Source organism: Mustela lutreola, chromosome 12, assembly GCF_030435805.1.
Source record: "Mustela lutreola isolate mMusLut2 chromosome 12, mMusLut2.pri, whole genome shotgun sequence".
NCBI lineage: Eukaryota > Metazoa > Chordata > Mammalia > Carnivora > Mustelidae > Mustela > Mustela lutreola.
Genome location: NC_081301.1, coordinates 99480938 through 99504543, shown reverse-complemented (window position 1 = coordinate 99504543; position 23606 = coordinate 99480938). Strand labels below are relative to the sequence as shown.

At 59.1% G+C, this 23606-nt stretch overlaps 1 protein-coding gene across 2 annotated transcripts in view; it reads left to right on the top strand.

Moving 5' to 3' along the window:
- Nucleotides 1-22915, top strand: part of ROR2 (receptor tyrosine kinase like orphan receptor 2) — a 138978-nt gene extending 116063 nt beyond the window's left edge. Inside the window, exons 3-9 of one of the 2 annotated variants that reach the window (XR_009346424.1) lie at nt 555-842; nt 1641-1671; nt 12366-12493; nt 15637-15951; nt 16921-17132; nt 19818-20020; nt 20565-20701. Coding sequence is in view for 1 of the 2 variants with exons in the window: in XM_059142441.1 (XP_058998424.1) it covers nt 555-842; nt 1641-1671; nt 12366-12493; nt 15637-15951; nt 16921-17166; nt 19818-20020; nt 20565-22052 (2699 nt within the window). In the remaining variant the exon portion in view is untranslated. Of the gene's footprint in view, nt 1-554; nt 843-1640; nt 1672-12365; nt 12494-15636; nt 15952-16920; nt 17167-19817; nt 20021-20564 lie in introns of both variants that reach the window. The other variant, XM_059142441.1, reaches the window with a different exon arrangement.
- The last annotated feature ends 691 nt before the right edge of the window (nt 22916-23606 follow it).

The window sequence follows — 23606 nt, the reverse complement described above, 5'->3', positions numbered from 1 at the left end:
CCCGGAGCCGTGAGTGCATCTGATGCGCACATCGCTCACAGAGGCCCAACCAGGTGACTCCCGCCGGTGCCTCCCGCTCGGACTGGAAACAGGTGCCCTTTCTGTGGTCTCCATGTGGTCTCAGGCTTTTGGCATTTTTTGGCTTTTTGTTGGTGATTTCGCTGTTTTAAACCCCCTGCAGTAATGGTGCCGAAGTGTTGTCTCGCGCTCTAAGCGCCAGAACGCTGTGACGTGTCTTACGGAGAAGACACGCGTCAGATAAGCGTCCTTCAGGCCGCAGTGTTGGCGGTGACCTCGCGTCAGAGTCAGCAATACTTGTTAACGAGGCGTCTTCAGACAGAAACACGGGCACAATGAGGTTGTGCCATGACTGACGAAAACCCTGTCCGCATTTCCCCGGGAGCAGCGGTTGGCTCATTCAGTGTTCTTAGAACCTTCTAGAACATGAGTGCCGCCGGGGACGGGGATGGCGTGCATCTAGGTGAGAGGTCACAGGGGCGGCGCCATCCTCCGGCCCTGACCCAGCCTTGCCCTGTGACTACTGTCCTCCGCAGGCTACTTTCTGAACTTCCTGGAGCCGGTGAACAACATCACCATAGTCCAAGGCCAGACGGCCATTCTGCACTGCAAGGTCGCCGGGAACCCCACCCCCACGGTGCGGTGGCTGAAGAACGACGCGCCCGTGGTGCAGGAGCCCCGGCGGGTCATCGTCCGCAAGACGGAGTATGGCTCCCGGCTGCGGATCCAAGACCTGGACACGACGGACACGGGCTACTACCAGTGCGTGGCCACCAACGGCATGAAGACCATCACCGCCACAGGCGTGCTGTTCGTGCGGCTCGGTGAGTCAGGGCCGCGGGCCGGCGGCTCGCAGGGAGCCCCGCTCCCGGCCCCGCCCCAGGACGCGAACCTGCCGCTGGACACTGACCACGTGCAGGGCGGCAGAAAGGAAATCAGACCGTTCCCCGAGGCCCCTCACTGTGCATGAGGTCCGGGCTTGACCTGGTCCCCATTTACGAGTCGTAACAGAAAGTAGGCACCGACACAGGGTCCGGAAACCCGGCGAGCAGAAACTCACCCCAGATGCAAATGGGAGCTTCGAGGTGGGGGGCACCCACGGCCAGGCCGGCCACGCTGAGGGGGATCGGCGGCTGCTGTCCGCAGAAGACGGGGCCCGGCCGGGAGGAAGGGCCAGCTGGAGCGCGGTGACGGTCCCCCACTTGCGCGCTCCTCACAGGGGGCGAAGGGGCAGGATGTGTCCTCTCTGACCCCCGTGGGGGGGGTGGTCCCCGCACTGCCCCAGCCTCGGCCCACGGGCTCCAGACAGCGCGGGCCCCGGCTGGGAGTCAGACCTAGTGAGTCAAGGTTAGATGAGCAGAGAGTGAGAAAAGAGAGCAAAAGCTCCAAAAACGTCTCCAAACGTTTCTGCATGAACAGAGAGCGGGCCCCGTCCACAGTCCGGGGGTCCTGCCTGCCGGGCCTGTGGTCTCGGGCCGCCGCGGAGTCTGGGCCCGAGGTCGGCTCACCGCAGACGAGCCCACTGGGCTGTGGCTGCTTCCCCGTGGGCGGGGCTGGAAGAAGGTTGGATTCCACATCGTGAAGGATTAATAACCTGCCTTGTTTGTTTTTTCCCGTTTCAGGTCCAACACACAGCCCAAGTCACCACTTTCAGTGAGTACCCGTTTCCCTCGGACCGTTTTCTCATTCCCCGAGGGCTTCCGTTATGTCAGGATCCGGGGTGGAAATGTGGCAACGGCCTGTCTTGGCTGAGTTGGCGGGACGTCGGCGGGACTTCACACAAGGCTGTGGCTCGGGGCCGGGACCCCGTTGGAGTTTCCACGGCCTCGCATCAGGGAGAAACGTCGTGAGGCCAGGGGCTGCGGGATCAGGACCTCGTGAGGCAGCCGGAAGGGGTGTGGGCCTACGGGCCAGACGGCTGGGGTCACCCGGGTCCTGGAGATGGGGGGGCGCTTCTCACAGAAATCCCGGCCCCGCTCACGACCGCACCGCCAGCTCCTGGGCTCCCCCTTTCTTGTCCCGACAGATCAGAGGCCGTTGCTTCACCCCCAAATGTTGCAAACAGTGACACGGATGCTACATGGGGGTTAACGTGGCTCCTCCGTGTCCCCCGGCTTCTCGGCAACACTGGCCCCTGGGGTGGGTGCGGGGCCCCTGGTAGCGTACGCCGGGCGCCACCTGCAGAAGGTAGAATTTGGAGGCCATCCTGTGCTGAGCGGTGGCGTCAAGAGTCCGTTGTGCGGACGGTGAAGCAGGGAGAAGGGACGTCAGAGCCACGGCTGGGCGGCTTCGGAGAGGGCGTCCGTGACTTCAGAAGTGGCCCTGCCTTACTTTTCCATACTTGGTCATCCTGTGTATATAAATATTACATAGCGTAGATGTCCGAGGACAGTGTAGTTTATTAGATAGGCAAGTATCAATTCTATTTGCATATTTGAATTTCATATAAAAACCCAGCAATATTTCTGCATTTATTTTCTTCCGGTTCTTAGTGATTAAAGCAGCGCCTTGCCGTCCGTTCTTCAGGCCGCTCCGGCCACGTGAACGTCTCCCCATCCGGTCCCCCCAGCCTGGGCCGCAGGATCGCCTCCACGGTCTCCTGGAGGTGCTGGGGGGCCTCTCTCGGGATTTACCTCTACCTGCGGGGTACCCCATCCCCCTGCCGCGGACTTTCTTACCTACAAGCCATACTGAACCGATGAGCGGGCTGTCAGCCTATTTTAAATTTCTCTGACTTTCTCCCCATCTCTATCCCTGGCAGCGCGCGATGTTCCCACGGTGACGAGAACCTTCCATCCTACATCCGTTGTGGTCGCTGTGTGTGTCCCGAGACGGGACATCTCTAGGGGATGTTCTGAACACGCTCCTTTTTTTTTTTTTTAAATTTAATTATTTGACAGACAGAGATCACAAGTAGGCAGAGAGGCAGGCAGAGAGAGAGGAGGAAGCAGGCTCCCTGCTGAGCAGAGAGCCGGATGCGGGGCTCAATCCCAGGACCCTGAGATCATGACCTGAGCCGAAGGCAGAGGCTTAACCCACTGAGCCACCCAGGCACCCAAAGATGCTCCTTATTACTAGCGATCCCGCCCCGGAGGGGTACACGGGTTGCTTCTGTGCCATACGAGGACCCAATTGTCCTAAACTTGCAAGCTGACCACCGAGGCTGTTCGTGTTTGCTGCTCTGAAGGAAGAAAACCCGTAGCAGCCACGTCGGCTGGTTTGCTCGTTCGCAACAGACATTCCTTGACACTCGTGGTTCCTCTTGGTCAACTGTCTCTTCGCAGTCTTTGCCCACCGCCCTAACACTGTGCCCTCCTGAGTTTTAGTAAGTATTTATCTCTGTCTTGATTATACAGAAGTTAAAATTTTTCGGTCGCTTATCAGTAGTCACCGATAATTTTATGGTGTTCATGCTGCGTCTTGTTAAAGAACACCCTCATTTCCTTGAGGAATTCTGGTGGTATTTCGATCGGAATGATAATGAATTTTAAGGTAAAGTTGGTGAAAGTTAACATCTAAATTGAGTTGTCCTGTCAAAAACCACTTTCTTCAAACTTTAAGGTACTCCTTTTTCCTCCAAAATATATATAATATTGGATATAGATATATAAAAGTATTTATATTTTTTAATTTATTTATTTGAGAGAGAGACAACATACCTGTGAGCAAGAGAGAGCGGAGAGGGAGAAGCAGGGTCCCTCTGACCAGGGAGCCCGATGCGGGGCTCGATCCCAGGATCCTGAGATCATGACCTGAGCCGAAGGCAGACGCTTCACCTACTGAGCCACCCAGGCGCCCCTCGTAACATTGTATCATGAACAATTACAAGCATATGGAAAAGTAGAGAGAATGACAGTGATTATCCAATCCGATGCCCCCTGCCACTCCTGGTTCTGCTGGCCTTACGGCCTCTCTCTACCCATCAGTCCGTCGGTGTTATGTTTTCCACAGCTAGTTACAAGTATTTGTGCCCCTGAACTTAAATGCTGCGGCGTGGACAAGAGTTCGGTATCTGTGTTCTAGCCTTGCTGCTTCTTTGGAGTTAAAACACCGCACAGCGAAGTGCACGGATCTGCCGTATCACCTTAATAAAGTCCAGCAAGTGCAACAACCTCTGCCGTGCAAACCCCTGCCCAGGCACAGAACATTCCTGTCCTTCTAGAAAGTTCCATCGTGCAGCTTCTCAGGCAACTCCCTCCTCCTTGGGCAGCCACGGTTCTCATTTCTTTTCTGCCATGGACTCATTTTACGTATTTTAGAACTTTCTGGAAATGAAATTCCACAACATGTAGCCACGCAAGACTGGCTTCTTTCACTTCATGTGAAGTGTCTGAGGCGCCTGTGTTAGCAGGTCACTGCCTTGTCGCTGGAGGTTGTCCCACTGTATGTCTACACCCCTTGGTCCTTCCACTCTCCTGTTGACGATGGATGCCCAGGTGATTCGCCCCTTTGGCTCTTAGGAATAAGGTGCTGTGGATATTCTCAAACGCGTTTTGGCGGGCATATATTTTCATTTCTGTTCAGCAAATACTAGGAGTGGTATCGTTGGCTCACAGGGTGTGTGTCGAGTTTTGTCAAAAACGCCAGCAAATACCAGACTTCCCTAAGGTGGTTGCGCCACCGGCGGCGAGCAGAGTTCCGGCCGCTGCGTGAGTTCACTAGCGTTTGGTCTGGCTGGTGTTTTTAATTAAGTTGAGCCATTCTGGTGTGTGTGTAGTAGTTCCACCGATCTTTATGTCCATTTAATTTCTTGAAAAAGTCATTTTTGTTAAGCACTTTAACTTTCAAACAAATGCATTTAAGACTATGACATGTCCTCTGAATAATGCTTTGGCTGCATTTCTCCCCTTCCTGCCAGGCACACAGGCTTTTCTTGTGATTTTCTGATTCTTGTTGCGCTGTCATCAGTGGTTTGGGGACGTATTTTACTTTGGTGATTTGCTGCGATCTTTTCTGGGACCAGTTAGATGCGGTCGGTTCTTGTCTTTCCTGCCGCATGTTCCGGCGGTGGTCACACGCAGGTTGCTTCATATACTCGATCACACGCGTTGAGTGTGTAACTGAAGGTGTCTTTGTGTTTTCGTCTGCATAGTTTATAGATCTCGGAAAATAGGTGAAAGTCATCGGTACCTATTCTGGGTTTGTCAGTTTCTGTCAATTTCCTTCCTTCCTTTCTTTTCCTAAATGCCTATAGGTTTGGGGCTGTACAGCTTTTATTTTGTTTTTAGTCCCTTTTAGTGCTTTTTGCTTTGAATTCAGTGCTGCCCGACAATAATATGGCTGTTCCTACCTCCTTCTTATTTTATTCATTCATTCATTCATTTAGTTAAAGATTTTACTTACTATTTATTTGAGAGAGAGAGAAGCCACGAGAAGGGGAGGGCGGAGACAGAGTGAGTTGAACATACTGTGTTTGTTTAGTGACCGCTGAATTGCCCCTTGGTGCAGTCTGTCCTCTTTATTTGCAGACTCCCTGGCTGCACGTTTTCTTACTCGCTAAAATCCCGTCGTAACTCCGAAGCCAGTGCTCAGGCGGTTTCGTTGTCAGTCACGGACGTGGGCAGGGCAGGGAAACGTGTGTTGTCTGGGCGCACGTCCCACCCGAGGTCTGTGGTCTTACTTCAGCCGCCCCTCGGTAAACACGGTGTTCTCAGTCTATTCTCATTTGGGGCTGCTTGTGGGTGATTCGCTGTGCAGGGCGGCCCTGAGCTCCGCGCTGAGGTGCTCCCGAGAGTTCCCGAGCACCAGAAGGCTGACGGGCCCCACGGAGAAAACATGTGTGCTAGATAAGCTTCCTTCAGGCGGGAGTTACGGTGCTCTTGGCCCTCCACTCGAGGTTAGTGAATCATCAACACACATTACAGAAACACACACGGAGCGAGGTCACGTATTGACTGGATAATGAAAGGTCATGACCACGGACTCGCAGAAAACCACCTCTGCCTCTCCCCTGGGAGCCGTGGCTCTGTATTTGCTTATTCGGCATTTGCGACGCCCTCATAGGAAATAATTACTGCAAATAACCAGAATAGACTGTATTTTACCCATTTTTCATTGGGTGATTTGTCTTTTTCTCACGGGTTTGCGAGAGTTTTAACCAGTATTCTAGACAGAACTTTCCAAGCTCTTACTCCACCGGGACGGATTCTGTGCTGGTACAGCTGGGGCTCTCCTGTCGTGTTTCTCTATCGATGGCCTAGTTGTTGGCACCGTCCAGTGAATGGCGCCGTCGGTAATCACGAAGTGTGACGTCACCTCTGTCACACGTAGATTCCTGCGCTCGTGCGTCTGCTCTGAGCTCTCCAGTGTGCTCCTGCATCGTCTCTCTGGAATATCGTCAGAGTGTTCCAACAGCTTCGCAATGTCTTGGTGTCTGTAGAGAGATTTTCTCACTCTGCTGCTATGGACTGAATTATGTCTCCTCCCACCCCCACGCCCCACTTCACACATTGAAGCCTTAACCCCCAGGGCCATGTGACAGTATTAGAGGTATGGTCTTTCAGGACGAAATTACAGTTAAATGGGGTCTTACGGGTGGGGCCCTGATCCTGTAGGACTCATGTCCTTACCAGAAGAGGAAGACCCACGAGAGCTTTCTGTCCACGGTGTGAGGACACAGCAGGAAGGTGGCCTTCTGTGCGCCGGAGCGGAACAGGCCGGCACTTCGATGCTGAGCCTCTCGGCCTCCAGAACTACACAAAGTCAGGTTGACCCGTCAGGGCTATTTGTTCCCGCAGGCTGGGCTGACACATACATCCCCCTTATTACTCTACCACTGTTTCAGATGTCTTGGCCGTCGTGTTCTACTCTCCATCTGGATTTCTGTCGGTTTGTATTTTTCTTGGAAATGTGGAGTAGAAGCCGGTGTTTGCCGTCACTTTTCTCAGATACAACGGTGATTCTGTAGCTTTTCTCCTTGGAGAATATTAATGTCATGTTATGAAGCGGCGCTCCCAGCGTTGTGTGCCTGTACGGCTCCGGCCTGAAAGGCGCTCGACCAGGGTGAGCTCTGCTCTAGCGAACCCGTCTGCCGCTTCGTGCTGGCGGACGACCTTCCGCACTCGGGTTACCTGGTGGTCTGACGCGCCCGAGCTCGATGCTGATTGTGTCTCCACAGACGACCCTCCCCTCCTGTGGCATCTCTGGAAATGAACCAAAACCAAGACAGAAAGAGGGGAAATCACTGGGCTGAAAACAGATATGTCCACACGTTCTCCGTTTTTGTCCCTGGAGCGGCCCCATCTCGTCTCCCGTGACTCCTCTCTTGGGCCATCTCCTTAGGCCCCTCCTTGTTGGACCAGCCGTGGGCCTGTGCCTGCACGCGGGGAGCCCGCCCGGGAGCACCCGCGGAGCCTCGGCCGACCCCCAGTGCCGCGGGTCCGCGCTGTGAGCGGGAACCGCTGCGGCAGCTGCCCTCCAGGCTCCCCGCCCCGGCGGCTGCCCTCACACGGCCACACCTGCGCCCACGGGCAGAGCGTTGGACACCAGGACGTGGGCGTCGAGCGAGGTGACGGGATTTACTGCGTTAAAACACTAAAACGCGGCTTTTCCTTTCATGCTCTTGAAGGGAGGGTGAGGAGGGTGAGCACGAGGGAACGGAGGCTTGAAGAGCAGCCCGGCCTCCGCAGACGTGGCTCAAGGACAGCCATACCGCGGCTCACTCGGGCGGCCGCTTGGGTAACGTGAGGGGTTAACAGGAGGCGGCGCGTCCCGTGTTTGGTGTATGGGCTCCATTTTCATCCGCCCTTTAAAACGTGGTTCGACTTCACGGTGACAGACATGTGCGTCCACAGTGGCGTAGCCGGGTGGCTTGGGCGGGCGGGGTAGCCCCCGGAACCCACCCTGGTTCCTGCACGGCTGTGCTGGGCCAGCGCCGCGGTCCCCCGTGTGAGCACCCCGGTCCCCCGTGTGAGCACCCCGGTGCTGCCGCAGAGGCTGCTTGCAGGGACGTGCGTGGCTCGTGGGGGCAGTTGTGAATTAGGCTCGTGATGGGCTTCCGGGAAATCGACAAACGGGGCTGCGTCCCCAGCCCTTTTACTTCACATGGTGCGAGTGACTCCAGGGCTCTGGCCGCTCACCGCCCGTGCGCTCCCAGCCCTGGAAGCCCCGTTTCCCGGTCTGACTATCTCCCTGTATCCAGGCCCAGACTCCGCGGCCTCGGGGCACCCCCGGGCGGGTGACTCAGAGGCGCCCCACAGCCGGCGTGTCCAAACAGGGCTCGGCAATCTGCTCCCTCCAGCTCCTCCCACAGCCGTTTTTGGGGGACGGTCATAACCGAGTTCAAGCTTTATCCTAATTACAGGAAAAACAGCACTATTAAAAAAAACACACTCAAACTGCCAACAAGCCAGTGATTAAAAATGACTTCAGGAGAAACCGGCTGCCTTGCCGTAGGAGAGGGAACCGTCCCGGGCAGAGGCTGGCACGGAGCATTTGAGGTTTAAGCCACGAACGCCCGCCCGGGTCTCGCTGAGCTGGAGAGAGGGAGGAGCCAGCCGGGGGGTCTCCCTCGTGACTTCTCGCTGTGGTAGATTCTCTTTCTTGGAAAACGTAACTCCTTAAACCCCGTAGTGCCGAACTGGAATAAGAGAGAGAAACTCCGTTCGTTTTAAGATTACGTGCTGCAGGCAGGAGGTGGCAGAGACCCTCTGGGGAGCGCGGGGGACACCCACAGCCTCCCGCTCACCGCACAGCGACAGCGGACGTGTCTGCGCGTTAGCAGGGGTGACGGTGTCCGCGTGGGACATGTGCTGACACATCCGATGCCTCCGCTTGGTCCTTTTGTGTTCGCCTGAGCCCACGCACTAGCCGTCACGCCCTAGTATTTAGGGATGAGAGCTTTCCACACACCGACCGCCAGAGTCACCCAAGGAAATACGCACCTTCCAAGGTTTGCCCGGGAGGGACGAGCCCCCGTGCGCCCCAGAGGAGAGCCACGCTTCCCTCCGGTGAACTGTGAACCCGAACCACCCTTTCTCTGCCTCCGGCCGCCGCGTGTGATCCTGGCTCGGAGACGGTTTCTGAGAGGTTCTGCTGACTTGGGTTTTGGGGTCATGAATGCCGGCATGGGGCGAGCTCCCGCGGACCCCGTCAGCACTTTTTGTGTTGACCTTGTGCTCTCGGTCCGTCCGGGTGGCTCGCTGCCCATTTCTCTATTGTCTTTCTGTTTTGTTGGGGCCAGTCTGTGTGCTCGTGTTTTGTGAAGCGTGGTGCCCGTTCAGTCCGCGGTGTCCTTGGACGTGCTCGTGCGTCACTCGTGTCACCGCGTCCTGTGGGCGATCCCGTGGTATATCTCATTCCTTTATATATTGGAAGAGTTGATGTAAAACTACCGTTTCTTCCTTAAATGTTCGACAGAATTCACCAGTTTCTATTATCTGGGGCTGGGGTTTTAATCATGGGAAGGTTCTTCATTACAACTTCAAATTTCTTAGCACACTTAAGGCTATTCTGAGTTTTTATTTCTGTTTCCACTAATTTTAGTGTCTTGTGTTTTTCAAGGAATTTCCTCTGTTTTTCTAAGTTATTGGATCTGCGTTCAGGTATTTATGCGTACCGTTTCCTGCTACTTTTGAACACCCGTCGAGTTTTTGGCGAGGTCCCCTTTGCACTCGTGATATTGCGGATGTGTGTTTGCTCCTTCTCTTCATTTGTTCTTTTCCAGGTTTTCTAGGTAGAAGCGATTTTGTTCTTTTTGTTTTGATTTTTAGAACTAACTTTTGGCTTTATTGATTTTTCTGTTTCTTTTGTATTGATTTCTGTTCTCATCATTATTATTTTCTAGTTATTTCAGGCTTAATTTGATGTTATTTTCCCAACTGTCTTCTTCACCCTGAAGGACTGACTGCATCAGAGCTCCTGTCCCGTGCGCAGAGGACGGTGCACGGAGTGTGGGTGCCTCTGATTTTCCAGGCGCCGTGGGCAAGCGCCCTGAGCCGCCCGCAGACAGTGGCGTGTGGCCCACGCCTGGGGCAGAGCCGACGTGCGCTTTTGGTGGGTTGGTAGGCACTGGTTTTTGTTGACTCCGCAGCTGACTCCAGCTCACAGAGTGAGAAGGCAGGGCGTCGGGCTGTATTTTGGCGTGTGCTTCTCTAGTTAAACTACATTGAAGGAATCCTTGACCCAAGGAAATCATGGCGCAGCGAGCTTGCAAGAAAGGGCGTCCAGCTCCTGTCGACGCCACATCTCTCTGTTTCGGTTACTTGCGGCTCCAGGTTCCTTTCTCTGAGAGAGAGCGAGCTCCTGCAGGGGCCAGGAGGGAGAGAGCCGAGCGGCTGGAGGTGATCTGCCAGATCCTTTGTCTCTGCCGTTACGAGCGTCCGGATCTTACGTTTGTGAGGGAGCTGAAATACGGGTTTTCACGTCCATTTGGTGGAGCTGGACGCGACACAGGTTTTCCTGGGGGCCGGTGCCAGCCCCTGGAGGGCGGGCTGACGGTGCCGTCAGGCTTAGGGGCTGGTTACAGATTTGCTAGAAAACAAGTGACTTAATTACAGTCCTAATGCACTTGTCAGTAACCTGCCCCAGGAGCCCCAAGCACCTCTCCTTGCCTCCGGCCCTGCCGGCTCTCGTATATCTGCCATGGCCCCGTCCCCTGTCTCCTTGGAGCATCCTGAGGGCTCTGAAAAGCATCTAGTGCTCAGAATGCCTGATCTCATCAGCTGAAGGCACGACTAACAGGTCCACACAGTAGAGTGTGGCACAGACTCCAGCGGGCCCTGTGCGTGCCGTGCAAAGGCCCTGGGGAGGGGGTTGAACTGGGGGGCCCGGTGGGAGGGCCTTGCTTCGGTGAGGCTCCCCGCCCAGCCCCTGTGTCTTGAAGTGTGGCTCGTGCCATCTACTTCTCTGTTGTGTAACAAGAACATCTCCTTGTACAGCTTATTTGAAGGCCAGACTTTCGGGGATCCCCATTATTTCCCTCCATGTCAAAGGTTTTTCTCGTGTGACGCGGGAACGCGGTTCCTGGACTGTCATCACCATCGCGAGTCTGGCTTGCAGACAACCGACACGCGTGGGGTGCGCCGTGGTGCTTCTGTGTGGCTCACGGGTGGATGAGACGTCTGTGGCCAGCGTTCTGCATGCTCTTGCTCACAGAGGTGGACGTGTGCCACCGTGCGTACGCTTCACGTGTACGATCGTCTGTCGCGCTCCGTGGCGCGCCAGACCCTTAACGATGCTGGATTTTGTTAAGTTAATAGATTTTATATTTTAGAGCCATTTGGGATTTCCAGAAAAATTGAACAGGAGGTCTGGAGAGTCTCCCCGACTACCCCGCAGCATCCACACCTGCGGTTTCCCCGAGTGTGGCGCGTTGGTTAGAACGGACCGGCCAGTGCCAGTACTTAGGATGAGCTGAAGTCTGACCCGCGAGCTTTCACTGGGGCTGCTGTCCCTGCTGGGACTTTGGGCAGCGACTCTTAGACAACAGGGGGAGTGGGACGCCAACCCCCCGCGTGGCTGGAAATCTGTGTGTAACGTTTGGCTCCCCCAGAACTTAACCCCTAGCACCTTACCCATCACTGAGGCATTTAACGTGTATTTTGTGTGTTGTATGCATTATGGACTGAATTCTTGCAATAAAGTCAGCTACAGAACAGAAAATGCTCTTAGGAAAACCACAAGGGACAGAAAGTACACGTACCGTGTTCTGTTGTGTTCGCTGAAAACACGTTGCCTGTCAGTGGACTCACGAGGTTCCGCCCTGTGCTGCTCCAGCGTCAGATCTAGGAAGACACGCACCTGCCGTCACAGTATCGTACAGAGTCGGTTCCCGGCCCCGACGTCCCCGTGCTGTGCCTGGTGGCCCCGTGCACCACCCCCTCCCCCAGCCCCTGGCCACCACTGACCTTCCCCCTCTCCATAGTTCTGCCTTTCCGGAAGGTCCGGCCGCTGGACTCCTACAGCACGCGGCCTCTCCGGATCGGTGTTTCACTTAGTCCCGCGCGTGTGAGCTTTCTCTGTGTCTTTTCATGGCTCCTTTGTGTTTGGTGCTAAAAGCTCTTCCATCCGGACGGGCCACAGTATCTTTACCCTTCACCTGCTGGAGGACAGCTTGGTTGCTTCCAAGTTGGGCAGGTTTTCGGGTGGTTCGAAGTTTCCAGCTCATTTGCGTCCATACCAAGGAGCAAGACCGCGAGACCATAAGGATGTTCTGTATGGTGACTAACATCGCGTAATGAAAAACAATAATCATTTTTTTAAAAAGATCTAGTTGGATGCATCACTTGATGTGTTAAAAATTAACCCAGTGAAATTTAAAGATCTTAAAAAAATAAAAAATAAAAAAGGAGCTGGATTTGAAGAGAAACCCAAACAAACCAGTGTGCTCACGGCCGTGTCTTCCCCAGAGACGACTACCACGAGGACGGCTTCTGCCAGCCATACCGGGGGATCGCGTGCGCACGCTTCATCGGGAACCGGACCATCTACGTGGACTCCCTCCAGATGCAGGGGGAGATTGAAAATCGCATCACAGGTAGGAGCCCCGCACCGTTGTTGTCGGACCGTGAGCGCCTGCGGCCCGCCTCCGCCCCCCTCGTGCATTTATTTCCGATCTCGGACACGGAGTCCCTGTTCCGCGTGTTGTGCGACAGGGTCAGACAGCCCTGTTAGAAGTAGCGGGGACTGGCCCCAGGGTTTGCTCTCCAATGTTCCCGTGTGTGCGTTCCCACGAGCAAGCACACCTACTTAGGCCCACTGCGTGGCTCCAGAGTCCTGAGACATCCCGTGCTCACTGCGTCGCCAGGGCCTCCTGCCCTTGGGCTGGCCACACCGCAGGGAGGCCGGCAACCGCCACACTTAATCACCGCACTTCTTTGTTCTGAGTTCCCTGAGTCCGGCCCCCCACAGATCTGAGCTCAGTGAAGAGCTTCACAGGTCTGGCTTTGGTTTTGGGGAGAAGGGTTTGCAGTCCGTGGCAGCATCCGGGGACGCTGCCGGGCCGCCGGCGGCCAGCATTCAAGTCCTGTGGACAGTCAGTGTTCAGGGACCTGCTTCACAGCGTGGGAAAGGGGGCGGCCCCCTCGGCAGGCAGTGGCCTGCTCTCTGTCTCTGCAGGGTTCCCGTTTCTGGTCGGCCGGTTGGCCGGCACGCACTGGCTTTTACGTGGTGAGGTGAAGGTTATCTTGGGAGAAATGCTTTGAGAAGTAAGAAAATGAATCCAACCGAAGCCCCTCTCCGCTCTCCCCACAAACACACACACGTTTCCTCTCCAGCCTCCAGATGGCATCGACTTGTCCTTCCAAATCCAGGTCACCTCAGCTGGAGGGTCTAGGGCGATGGCTGTGCAAGGGTCCGCCTGGCCCGTGGTTCCCGAGCCCCCTGAGGACAGGGCCAAGTGTCCACGGAGAAGTAGGAGGACTGTGATTGTCCAAGAGGAGCCCGTTTGAGAACGGAAAAGCTTTTCATGCTCTCTAGAGCAGAACTGCTCAAACCTTTTGGGCCACGACATTCAGTGGTTTACGTTAGGGTTTTGTGTGGCCGTACCCGTGACCCAGAGACGTGACACAGGTTCCGGGAACAGCAATCACCCTCGACAGAAGCTCTTGGATTTTTCTCGTCACTTCTCTTTCATTAAGGGAAGAGTCCGTCATGGCCTTAGTAGGAGCCACGCACTCAGACATCCTCCGTCCTAACCGACCTGGGAAGCGCTAGCTGCGGACCTCAGACCGGGCGTCCCACTCACTGACGACCCCGGCTCCCAGGCACGAGACTGTCCCTGAGTCAGGTCTCCGGGACGGCTGGAAACGCTGAGCACGTCTGTTGTCCGGACAGGCGGACCGCAGCGTTTCGACAAAAGTCTAGAACGAGCATCTCTAGGTGTGAGGACGTGAGAGGAGGTCGGAGTTGACCTGGGCTGACGGGCTTGTGGTTCCGAGGCCGTTGGCTCTGCGGTGTCCTGTCTGGGGCAGGCTTGTCAGAACTCGTCCCAGGACTCTGGGAGCTTCCGGGGGAGAGTCCCAAGACACCTTCAAGGTGACTTGGGGAGTGGACGGAGGCGGGGACATGAGCTGCTGGACCTTCTGGGTACCTAGAGCCGGACGTTGAGAAGTGAGCCCTTGCGGGACTCGTCTGAGGGGGCAAGGGCCGAGCAGAGACCCTCACAGGGGCACGCTCTGCTCGTGACTGCCCGGAGCGCAGCGCCAGGTCTGTCTGGCTTCGACCGTCCTTCCGTGCCTGGGGTCCCCACCATAGCACGCCCTCCTGATGGCCCCCAGCTCTGTCGTGGGCCTGACTGGGCCTCACCCCGGGCTCCCGAGCCGTCTCCGAGAGACCCTGCCCGGGGACCTCCCGCCGCTCCCTCAGCATCAGTGTTGGCCGGAAGGGACCGGAAGGAGCAGGGACCGCGTGTTCCTCTCCCGAGCTCCCTCAGACGCTCTGTGTGGGCTTCCGTCCCCTAGGGTGTGGCCTCGACAGGTCACCGCACAGGACCAGACGGGATGAGGGACCCGCCGTCCGTGGTGGGTAACGGGCGGTGCCGGAGCTGGGCTCCCTCCGGCTCATCTGCCCTGGGCCTGGCCGGTCGGTGGAGAGAGGCCGCCCGCAGCACCGCCTGCTGGCCACACGGGGTGCCGCAGCACGGGCCAGTGGCCTGTATCCCGGGGCCTGAGCCCGGCTGCCTGTTTTCTCGCCCGCGGCGCAGGGTGTGGGGCAGGGGCCTCTCTCTCCAGCCGCCGGGTCGCATCTCGGGAGCAGAGCCTTCACCGGCCACAGTGGCTGGGCCTCGGGGCAGCAGGGACGCCGGCCGCCGCCTCCCTCTGAGCCCTGACGGGGCTCCTGCCTCCTGCCTCCTGCCCTCCTGCCCCCGCACGGGTGCGCGCTCGGCCCGCAGCGCCACTGCGTGCTCTCTCCAGGTCACACGCCACGTTTGTTCCTCTCTGCTCCATCCCGTGTCCTGCCTCGGAGGACAGCCAGGAGGACCGCCAGCCGACCCGGCTCAGGCCCGGCTACACCTGCTTCTCTGCTCCCTTTACCCAAAGCACCTCCCTCTGCCCCTCCCAACGCCCTCCCGCCGTCTGGCGGCTCCTCTCTCCCCGGCCTCTCTTGCTGCTGCTTGGTCGCAGCTCTGGTCCCCGTGTGTCCGCCCTGCTGCCGTCCTGCTCGGGGGCACCTTCCACCCCTCCCGCCGCAGCCTCCCCAGGCCGCCCGGTCGGCCACAGTCCCGCAGGACGCCGGGCTCTGTCCTGTGCCCTGTCCGGTCTCTGCTTCTAGACGTCACCCAGGCCCGTTGCTCTAGCAGAGCCCAGTTCCTAGCAGGGCCTTGGGACGTGGCTGTGGGTCTGACCCCCGAATCTTCCTGTGCTGGAAGAAGCATCCAGCCGGGTGAGATCCTGGGCCCGGTTTCCCCTTCTCTTGTTCTGCGTTAGTAAGCAAAGTCCGGGGACTGGGACTTTCCAGCACAGCTGGGCGGCTTCTGCTCACAGGGGCTGCTTTGGTGACAACCCTTCTGGGTGTGCAGAGGACAGGGCAGAGGGTTGGGGCCCTGCTGGGAGGGGAAGGGGGGCGTGAGTGGGGGGGGGGGCAGGCGCACCTGCGGCGGTGGGGGCGGGGCGGCTCCGGCGTCGTTCCGGGGCCCGGGAGCAGGCGCCCGCCCCGGCTGACGCCCGTCTCACCCCGCAGCGGCCTTCACCATGATCGGCACGTCCACGCAGCTGTCGGACCGGTGCTCGCAGTTCGCCATTCCGTCTTTCTGCCACTTCGTGTTCCCGCTGTGCGACGCGCGCTCCGGGGCGCCCAAGCCGCGCGAGCTGTGCCGGGACGAGTGCGAGGTGCTGGAGAGCGACCTGTGCCGCCAGGAGTACAGCATCGCGCGCTCCAACCCGCTCATCCTCATGAGGCTGCAGCTGCCCAAGTGCGAGGCGCTGCCCCTGCCCGAGAGCCCGGACGCCGAGAACTGCATGCGCATCGGCATCCCCGCGGAGAGGCTGGGCCGCTGTGAGTCCCGCGTGTCCGCCCTGGCCATGGCCGTGGCCGCTCCAGCCCCGGGCGTCCCCTCCCCCCCCCCCCCGGGCGCACCGAGGGGCTTCCCGCGAGGGCTCTGGGGTCCCTGCGGTGGCGCACGGCGGCTGTGCCCCTGCCGTCTCGGCACTGGCGAGAGTCACTACGTCACTGGGCTTTAGACTCCGCTTCTGTGGGTTGGGGGCGTCATCTCCGCGTCCGTTAGCAGCCTGAGCAGAGGCCCGGCGGGCCTCCAGACCGCCCCGCGACCCCTGAGCAGCCCTCCTCTCCGACTAGGTCAGGGTTGCTGCCCCTTGCAGGGGACAGAGGGGGGACGAGCCCACTCTCGTCCCAGGCCCTGGACTCCGGCCACTTCTTCGGTGAGGCTGGGGGTTCTCAGAGCCCCGCGGAGCTTCTTGGGGGCAGTCAGAGCCCGATCTCTGGACTCCCGGGGGCGTCCGGATCCAGGCGGCAGGGCTCGCTCCTTACTCTGCGCGTGATAGTAGCCGCAGAAGATGGAGCGTAGGTTAGTGCGTCCGACTTCAGGAGGGGCTGAGAACGGCGACAGAACTGAGGCAGCTGCATGGCTCCTTGAGGGCTCTGGGTCTCCGCCCTGGACACGGGGGTGCCGGGTGTCCTCCCCAGGCAGCAAAGCGAGCGTGAGGCTGGGGTTGATGTCCTCCTGCAGCGGGGGTGCCTGGCGGGCCCCCGGGGGCTTCCACACTCATGGGGTGACTTCGGATGGGCTTCCTTCTCCACTCGTGTCCCCGGACACCCCCATCCCCCGACTTACCTGGTGGGCCTGCGGCTTTAATGCTGCTGTTTTTGGAAGTCAGATCGTTTGGTCTTCTGGAAGTTCCTGTTCGGGTACATGCAGGCAAACTGGGGGTGGTGGTCTTTTCTGGAAGGGCTGGGGAGGCAGCTGCCGCTCGCCAGCCGGTGTCCTCACGCGTCTCTCTCCCGCAGACCATCAGTGCTACAACGGCTCGGGCACGGATTACAGAGGCACGGCCAGCACCACCAAGTCGGGCCACCAGTGCCAACCCTGGGCCCTGCAGCTCCCCCACAGCCACCAGCTGAGCAGCGCAGACTTCCCCGAGCTCGGAGGGGGGCACGCCTACTGCCGCAACCCCGGAGGGCAGATGGAGGGCCCCTGGTGCTTCACGCAGAATAAAAACGTACGCATGGAACTGTGTGACGTTCCCTCTTGTAGTATGTATTCTCTCTCTCTCTTTTTTTTAAAAGCGTTAACTGTTGAGGGCACCTGGGAATGGCTTGGGGTCCCAGGGCGCCTCCCCCACGCGCCGCCCGGATGACCGGCTTTAAATAAAGCCGTTGCCGGTTCTGGACGTAGTACCTGGTCGTTATGGGACATTTTAAATTAGAGAAAGTTCTGGAGCTGTGTGCCCCTCAGCCCAGATTCCACCACGCTGGGGAGACGGCTGATTAGGTCTGGGGGCCCCTCGCCAGGCTTCTCCTTGAGGGTGGCCCTGGGACGGTCAGTTTGGTGCCGGGTTTCTCCACTGATGTCGTCACGTGCTGTGTCCCAGTGTTGGTGGATGGGCGTCCTGCTGCGGCCACAGCCCTCGGCCTGGCACCTGGCCCTGGGGACACGGCACCTCCCGCTGCCCCGGCTCCCACAGGCAGAGTGAGGAACAGCAGAACTTCGGTCTCGTGACCGGTCTCCCTGCCACGTCCTCGTTAAAGTACGGACGGGACAAGAGAGCCGTGGAGGGTCGCACACGTCACGGGCCTCCCTATTTCGGTCTCGAGGCCATGTACGTGTCGCCGGCTCCCATCGGCCTGGGTCCCCGGGAGAAGGTTGGCCGCCTTCTGAGTCGTACGTTCTGGTTCCGGGAGGCAGTGGGTTGCTGCGACATGACCGAGAAGTGACAGATGAGGACAGACGAAGGGTGAGGCAAAGCCGGGCCACCGTCCGCTCGCCAGCCTCCTCCCGGCGCCCGGGCCCGGCGCGCCTCCCCCCACAGATGCTGGGCGTGGAAACTGGCATCGCTTCCCTCCTGGGCGTAGAATGGGCAGCTCCGAATCTGCCACTGCTCTGAACGCAGCACAGATCCTGCCACGGATCTTCAAGAACCTGCGTCCGCTGCAGGACTGACTTTTAAGAATGAGAATGTTGACGGCATCATAAAGCTCTTTCGTGCATTGCTACGGTTTCTAAAAAAAATTTCCTGTAAGGAAGGATGTCCACGATGACCTCCTGGGAAAGAAAGAAAGGAAGAAGCTGTAGGACGAGAGCCGGCTTCTCCTGCTTGCTTTTCCTCCCCCGACCCCCTTCTCTTTCTCTGTGAAGGAACGGGCGCGTGTGCACGCGTGTCCGTGTGTGTCAGCACACACGGGCACCTCCTTGTGACGCGTGAGGTTCCGGAGCGAGACACGCCAAACTTTTCGCATAGATTTCCCATGGTCTGAAGAAATGTTAAAACAGAATACGTTTTCACAATGAGCCGGTATTACCTTTGTAATTAAAATTAATCAGAACATTAAAGATATGTATGTTGTTCGATCTGGCCGATCTAGGTACATTGGATATTGCAAAAAACTTTGCATTCTGAGGGCAGAAATGTGAAGCATAGGTACTGTAGGATGGCTTTTAGCAGCTAAGTGAGAAGCTAATTGCCTCCCAGCAGGGTTCGGGTGATGCCCGAGGAACCCCGGTACGGGGAATGGTGTGCGGCCCTTGGCCGATGCCTGGAGCTGTCTGGTCCTCGTGGAACCGAGTCTCAGATGCAGTTTCTGCCACAAAACCAGCGGCCGGCGAGTAGGGAGGATACGACGGCCTTTAAAAAGAACTCGATTTAAAATTCTATCTTAAAGAACTCTGCGACAGAGCTGCTTCTGTGTGTCGGAACAGCCGAACGCCGTGTGCTCCTGCTCACCTTAAATGGGACGCAGGAAATCGGGCAGATGCCCCCGTTAACGTGGGCACAGTCTTCGGCCGGTGGGCTGTGAGGACACAGCCTGTCCTGTGGTACCGTGGTTAACGAGCGTGGTGCCTGTTGGTGATTTTGAAAAGAAAACGATCAAGGAAGTGGTCGCACAGATGCTGGACGGTGTTCCCGTCTCTGACCTGGGCCGGGGGTGGCGGGTCATGGAATCTCCCCAGACAGATGACCCAGAGCCTCCACCGGGGGCTTCTGGAACATCTGCCCTGAGGGTGGGGCCGGGGGAATTCTTGGGTTTCATTTGGTTCTCGCTGCAGCGGGGTGCAGGGTGGGGAGTGGCATGGGGCTCATGGGACGGACAGACAGACTCAGGATTGGGGACGGTGCTGCAGCCCAGCTCACCCCCTGGGCCTGTCTGGAATCCCGTAGAGGGAGGCAGAGCGTCGCGTCTTGCTCTGAAAACCCTGGAGCTAACCAGAAGCCTCGCTGGACCTTTGACCTCCGAGTTTCCCAGCACGCTTGGGGCCCTGCGGCGTCCTGCCTTGGGTCAGGCCCACTGGCCAGCGGTGCTCTTTCAGATCAAATGCACTTTAGTTAGTATCTTCAATGATATGTGTTCATTAGACACAAAATGTGGAAAATCCTAAAGTGCTGCAGGCGGGCTCATTTCTCATCCCAGGACCTTGCTTGTTACTACTGCAAGAGCCCTAGCATGCACGGCTCTTCTGAGCCGCGTACTCCTGCTTGAGTCCTTGGGGCAGCTTTGGATAGCGTCGCCCGAGTGTGCAGGGGTACGTGACCCATTCCAGGGCTTGGCACGCCCCTTCCCCTTCGTGCAGCTCATGGCACTATTCCCTTGTGCTTGAGTCTTGCAGCTGGGGGTGGGAGTGGGCTGGCGGGAACTCGGAGCTGGGCGGGGGATGGTTTCTAAGAACCCGTGGCTCCGGCTGTCCACAGGTCCCCAGGACGGCAGCAGGATGGGGATTCTGTACATCCTGGTCCCGAGCATCGCCATTCCCTTGGTCATCGCCTGCCTCTTCTTCCTGGTCTGCGTGTGCCGGAATAAGCAGAAGGCTTCTGCGTCTACACCGCAGCGGCGGCAGCTGATGGCCTCGCCCAGCCAGGACGTGGAGATGCCTCTCATCACCCAGCACAAGCAGGTCTCCTCCGCCTCCTAGCCCAGCCTCGGCCTGGAGATGGCTTGCCCCCGACGTTCGGGTTCTTGGCTTACTCCATACACGACCCACCGCCATCCTGAATTGCCCTGTATTTCCCCGCATGTCCGCTAAGATGTGTCAGGACATTTGTGTCCTTAGGAAGGTAGTGGTAGGCGTATTGGAATCCTGCCACCCTGGAGTCTAGGCTTCTCCCTCCGCTCAGACGGGTGCAGTAGCCAGAAGGCGCCGTCCTGCACCTGTCTGCAGGGCTGCCACTCTCCCCACTGGAGAACCAAGGGGAAAGGGCTCTGACCGATCCACCGCATGGGGGTCCGGCTGGCTCTGACAACGGACGGGGGCCTGTTTTCTGGTCCATTTGGAGTTGGGTTGGTTTTGTTTTGCTTTGATTTCTGGGGAAGGGTCGAAGTGCACCTTTGGCGTGGAGGTAGGACGGGGTCCTCTGCGGGGCTTCCCGCCCCCAGCTGCCCGGCTTGTCCTTCCTGTTGTGGGAACAGAAGTGGTTCACGGGGGCTTTTCTCGTTGGCAGGCCAAGCTCAAGGAGATCAGCTTGTCATCGGTGAGGTTCATGGAGGAGCTCGGGGAGGACCGGTTCGGGAAGGTCTACAAGGGCCACCTGTTTGGCCCGGCCCCGGGGGAGCAGAGCCAGGCCGTGGCCATCAAGACGCTGAAGGACAAGGCCGACGGCCCGCTGCGGGAGGAGTTCCGGCACGAGGCCCTGCTGCGGGCGCGGCTCCAGCACACCAACATCGTCTGCCTGCTGGGGGTGGTGACCAAGGACCAGCCTCTCAGCATGGTGTTCAGCTACTGCCCGCACGGGGACCTGCACGAGTTCCTGGTCATGCGCTCGCCGCACTCGGACCTGGGCAGCACGGACGACGACCGCACGGTGAGGTCCGCCCTGGAGCCCCCCGACTTCGTGCACGTCGTGGCGCAGGTGGCCTCGGGCATGGAGTACTTGTCCAGCCACCACGTGGTGCACAAGGACCTGGCCACCCGCAACGTCCTCGTGTACGACAAGCTGAGCGTGAAGGTCTCAGACCTGGGGCTGTTCCGCGAGGTGTACTCGGCCGACTACTGCCGGCTGACGGGCGGCGCGCTGCTGCCCGTGCGCTGGATGTCCCCCGAGGCCCTCGCGCACGGCAAGTTCTCGGTGGACTCGGACATCTGGTCCTATGGCGTGCTGCTGTGGGAGGTCTTCAGCTACGGCCTGCAGCCCTACTGCGGCCACTCCAACCAGGACGTGGTGGACATGGTGCGCGGCCGGCAGGTGCTGCCTTGCCCCGACGACTGCCCGGCCTGGGTGTACGCCCTGATGGTCGAGTGCTGGCACGAGGTCCCCGGCCGGCGGCCCCGCTTCAAGGACATCCACAGCAGGCTCCGCGCCTGGGGCAGCCTGTCCGCGTACAACAGCTCGGCACAGACCTCGGGGGCCAGCAACGCCACGCAGACCAGCTCCCTGAGCACCAGCCCCGTCAGCAACGTCAGCAACGCCCGCTACGGGGGCCCCAAGCCGAAGGCCCAGGCCTTCCCGCAGCCGCCCTTCCTGCCCATGAAAGGCCAGCTCAGGCCCATGGTGCCCCCTCCCCAGCTCTACATCCCCGTCAACGGGTACCAGCCGGTGCCGGCCTACGGGGCCTACCTGCCCAACTTCTACCCCGTCCAGATCCCCGTGCCCATGGCGCCGCCGCATGTGCCCGCCCCAGTGGCCCCGAAGCCCGGCTCCCACCACAGCGGCAGCGGCTCCACCAGCACGGGCTACGTGACCACGGCACCCTCCAACACGTCCATGGCGGACAGGGCGGCCCTGCTCGCGGAGGCTGCGGAGGACACGCCGAGCGCCCCCGGAGATGCGGCCCAGACCCCCGGGCAGGAAGCAGAGGAGGAGGAGGAGGACCGCTCCGTCCCCGAGACCGAGCTGCTGGGGGACAATGACACTCTGCAGGTGGACGAGGCCGAGGTCCCCCCGGGCAGCCTGAGGGGCACGGGGCCACCGGGCACCCCCGGGGAGGCTTGAGGCCCGGCGCGGGGTCGGGGGTGCCGGTTTGCCATCTCCCGGCGCGACCTCTGCTCCCCACCCCCGTGTCCTCCTGTGTGCAGAGCGGCTGCTCCCGCCTCCGGCGGCCAGAGGGTCTTTGAGCTGGGCATGCCTGACGGAGCAGGGGTGGTGGCCCGGCGGGACACACGGTGACATGTACACGGCCGGCAGTCCCTGAGGGAGACGGGCAGGGAGGCCGGCACGCGCCGTGCGGGAAAGAAGCCGCCGTCTTTCCTCCCCCGTGCGTGTGCACTGGAGGTGGTGCCCCTCTGGGCTTCCAGGCGGCCGGCCTGTTCCTCCGGCCGCCCCCGCCGGCGACTGTCTCCCACCACCGTCGCCGCCCAGGACTGTTGGGAATGGGCAGCTGCTGCCTGCCAGGGTCCCAAGAGTACGGGGCTTCCCCTGGGGGGGGCTCTCTGTGCCTCTATGAAAATGTGCCTTAAAAAGAAAATGCCAGTGCGGTTTTGTATTTTGGGGAAATGGCTGTGATCATCCTGCATGTGGATCTGGCCCCTTCTCTGGAGTCGGGGGGAGGCGTGCTTGGGTTTGGAGTGTTAGGGGCACCGTTGTACACGGGGATTCTGTTCCGCAGACTCGTGTACAGACCTGAAGTGTAATTTATATGGCTGCGTCCGCCGTTTTCGCTGAAGTGATTTACGTGCCGACGTGCCCCACTCTGGGACGCCTCCCGACTGCATTTTGTCTGCCTGTGTTCGTCCCCGATGCAGGCGAGGTCTGTTCGTTTCAGGCGGGAGAGAAGGCTCACAGGCCGCACACTGTACACCCCACTTGTAACCCCCACACCTGGTGTATCCAATAAAGTGAAGCACGACTTCCAGCCAGCTCTGCGGGGGTGAGGGCGTCCGGCAGCCGGAGTTCCTCAAGAGGCCGGGGGACGGTGAGGGCTGAGGGCTGGCCCTGGGGTGAGCTCGCCGGGAATTGGCATCGTGTGCGCGGGCAGCGGGACCCCCGTCCACTCTGCTCCCGGGCAGGTGGGGGGTGCGGGGTGCCAGTGTCCACAGCCCTGGGCAAGCCACCCGAGTCCAGAACGGACGATCCTCACCTTGGAGAACCTCAGGTCGTGCAGAACCTCAGGCTCAGGGCAGCCCCATGTCTGGTCGTTACTCCCCAGATGTGCTTCTCCAAAATAACCGCCAAAGGTTTGTCTTCAACGTTCCTTTCCCTGTGTGCAGTGACGGTTTTCCCCTCACGTTCGCTGGAAACGGCCAGGCAGGCGTGGGGCAGGCTCACCTGCTCGTGCAGGACGCAGTAACTGGGGACACAGAAAACTGAGGCATTTGCTGGACTGACCACGTGCCTCCCTCCCTGCAAACCGTGCATTTCCCCTCACACGTTTGGGGTCTCAGCCTCACGGGGGCAGCAGGAAGACAGGTGCGCAGCTTTGATTCTGATGGGAGCAAGGAGGCAGTGTCACCCAGGTTAGCTGTGCAGGGGCGCGGGGTCCTGGGGGGAGGGCCGCGGAGCTGGGCGTGCGTCCGGCCTCTCTCCAGGGTCCTGGGGTCTCCAGGCCGC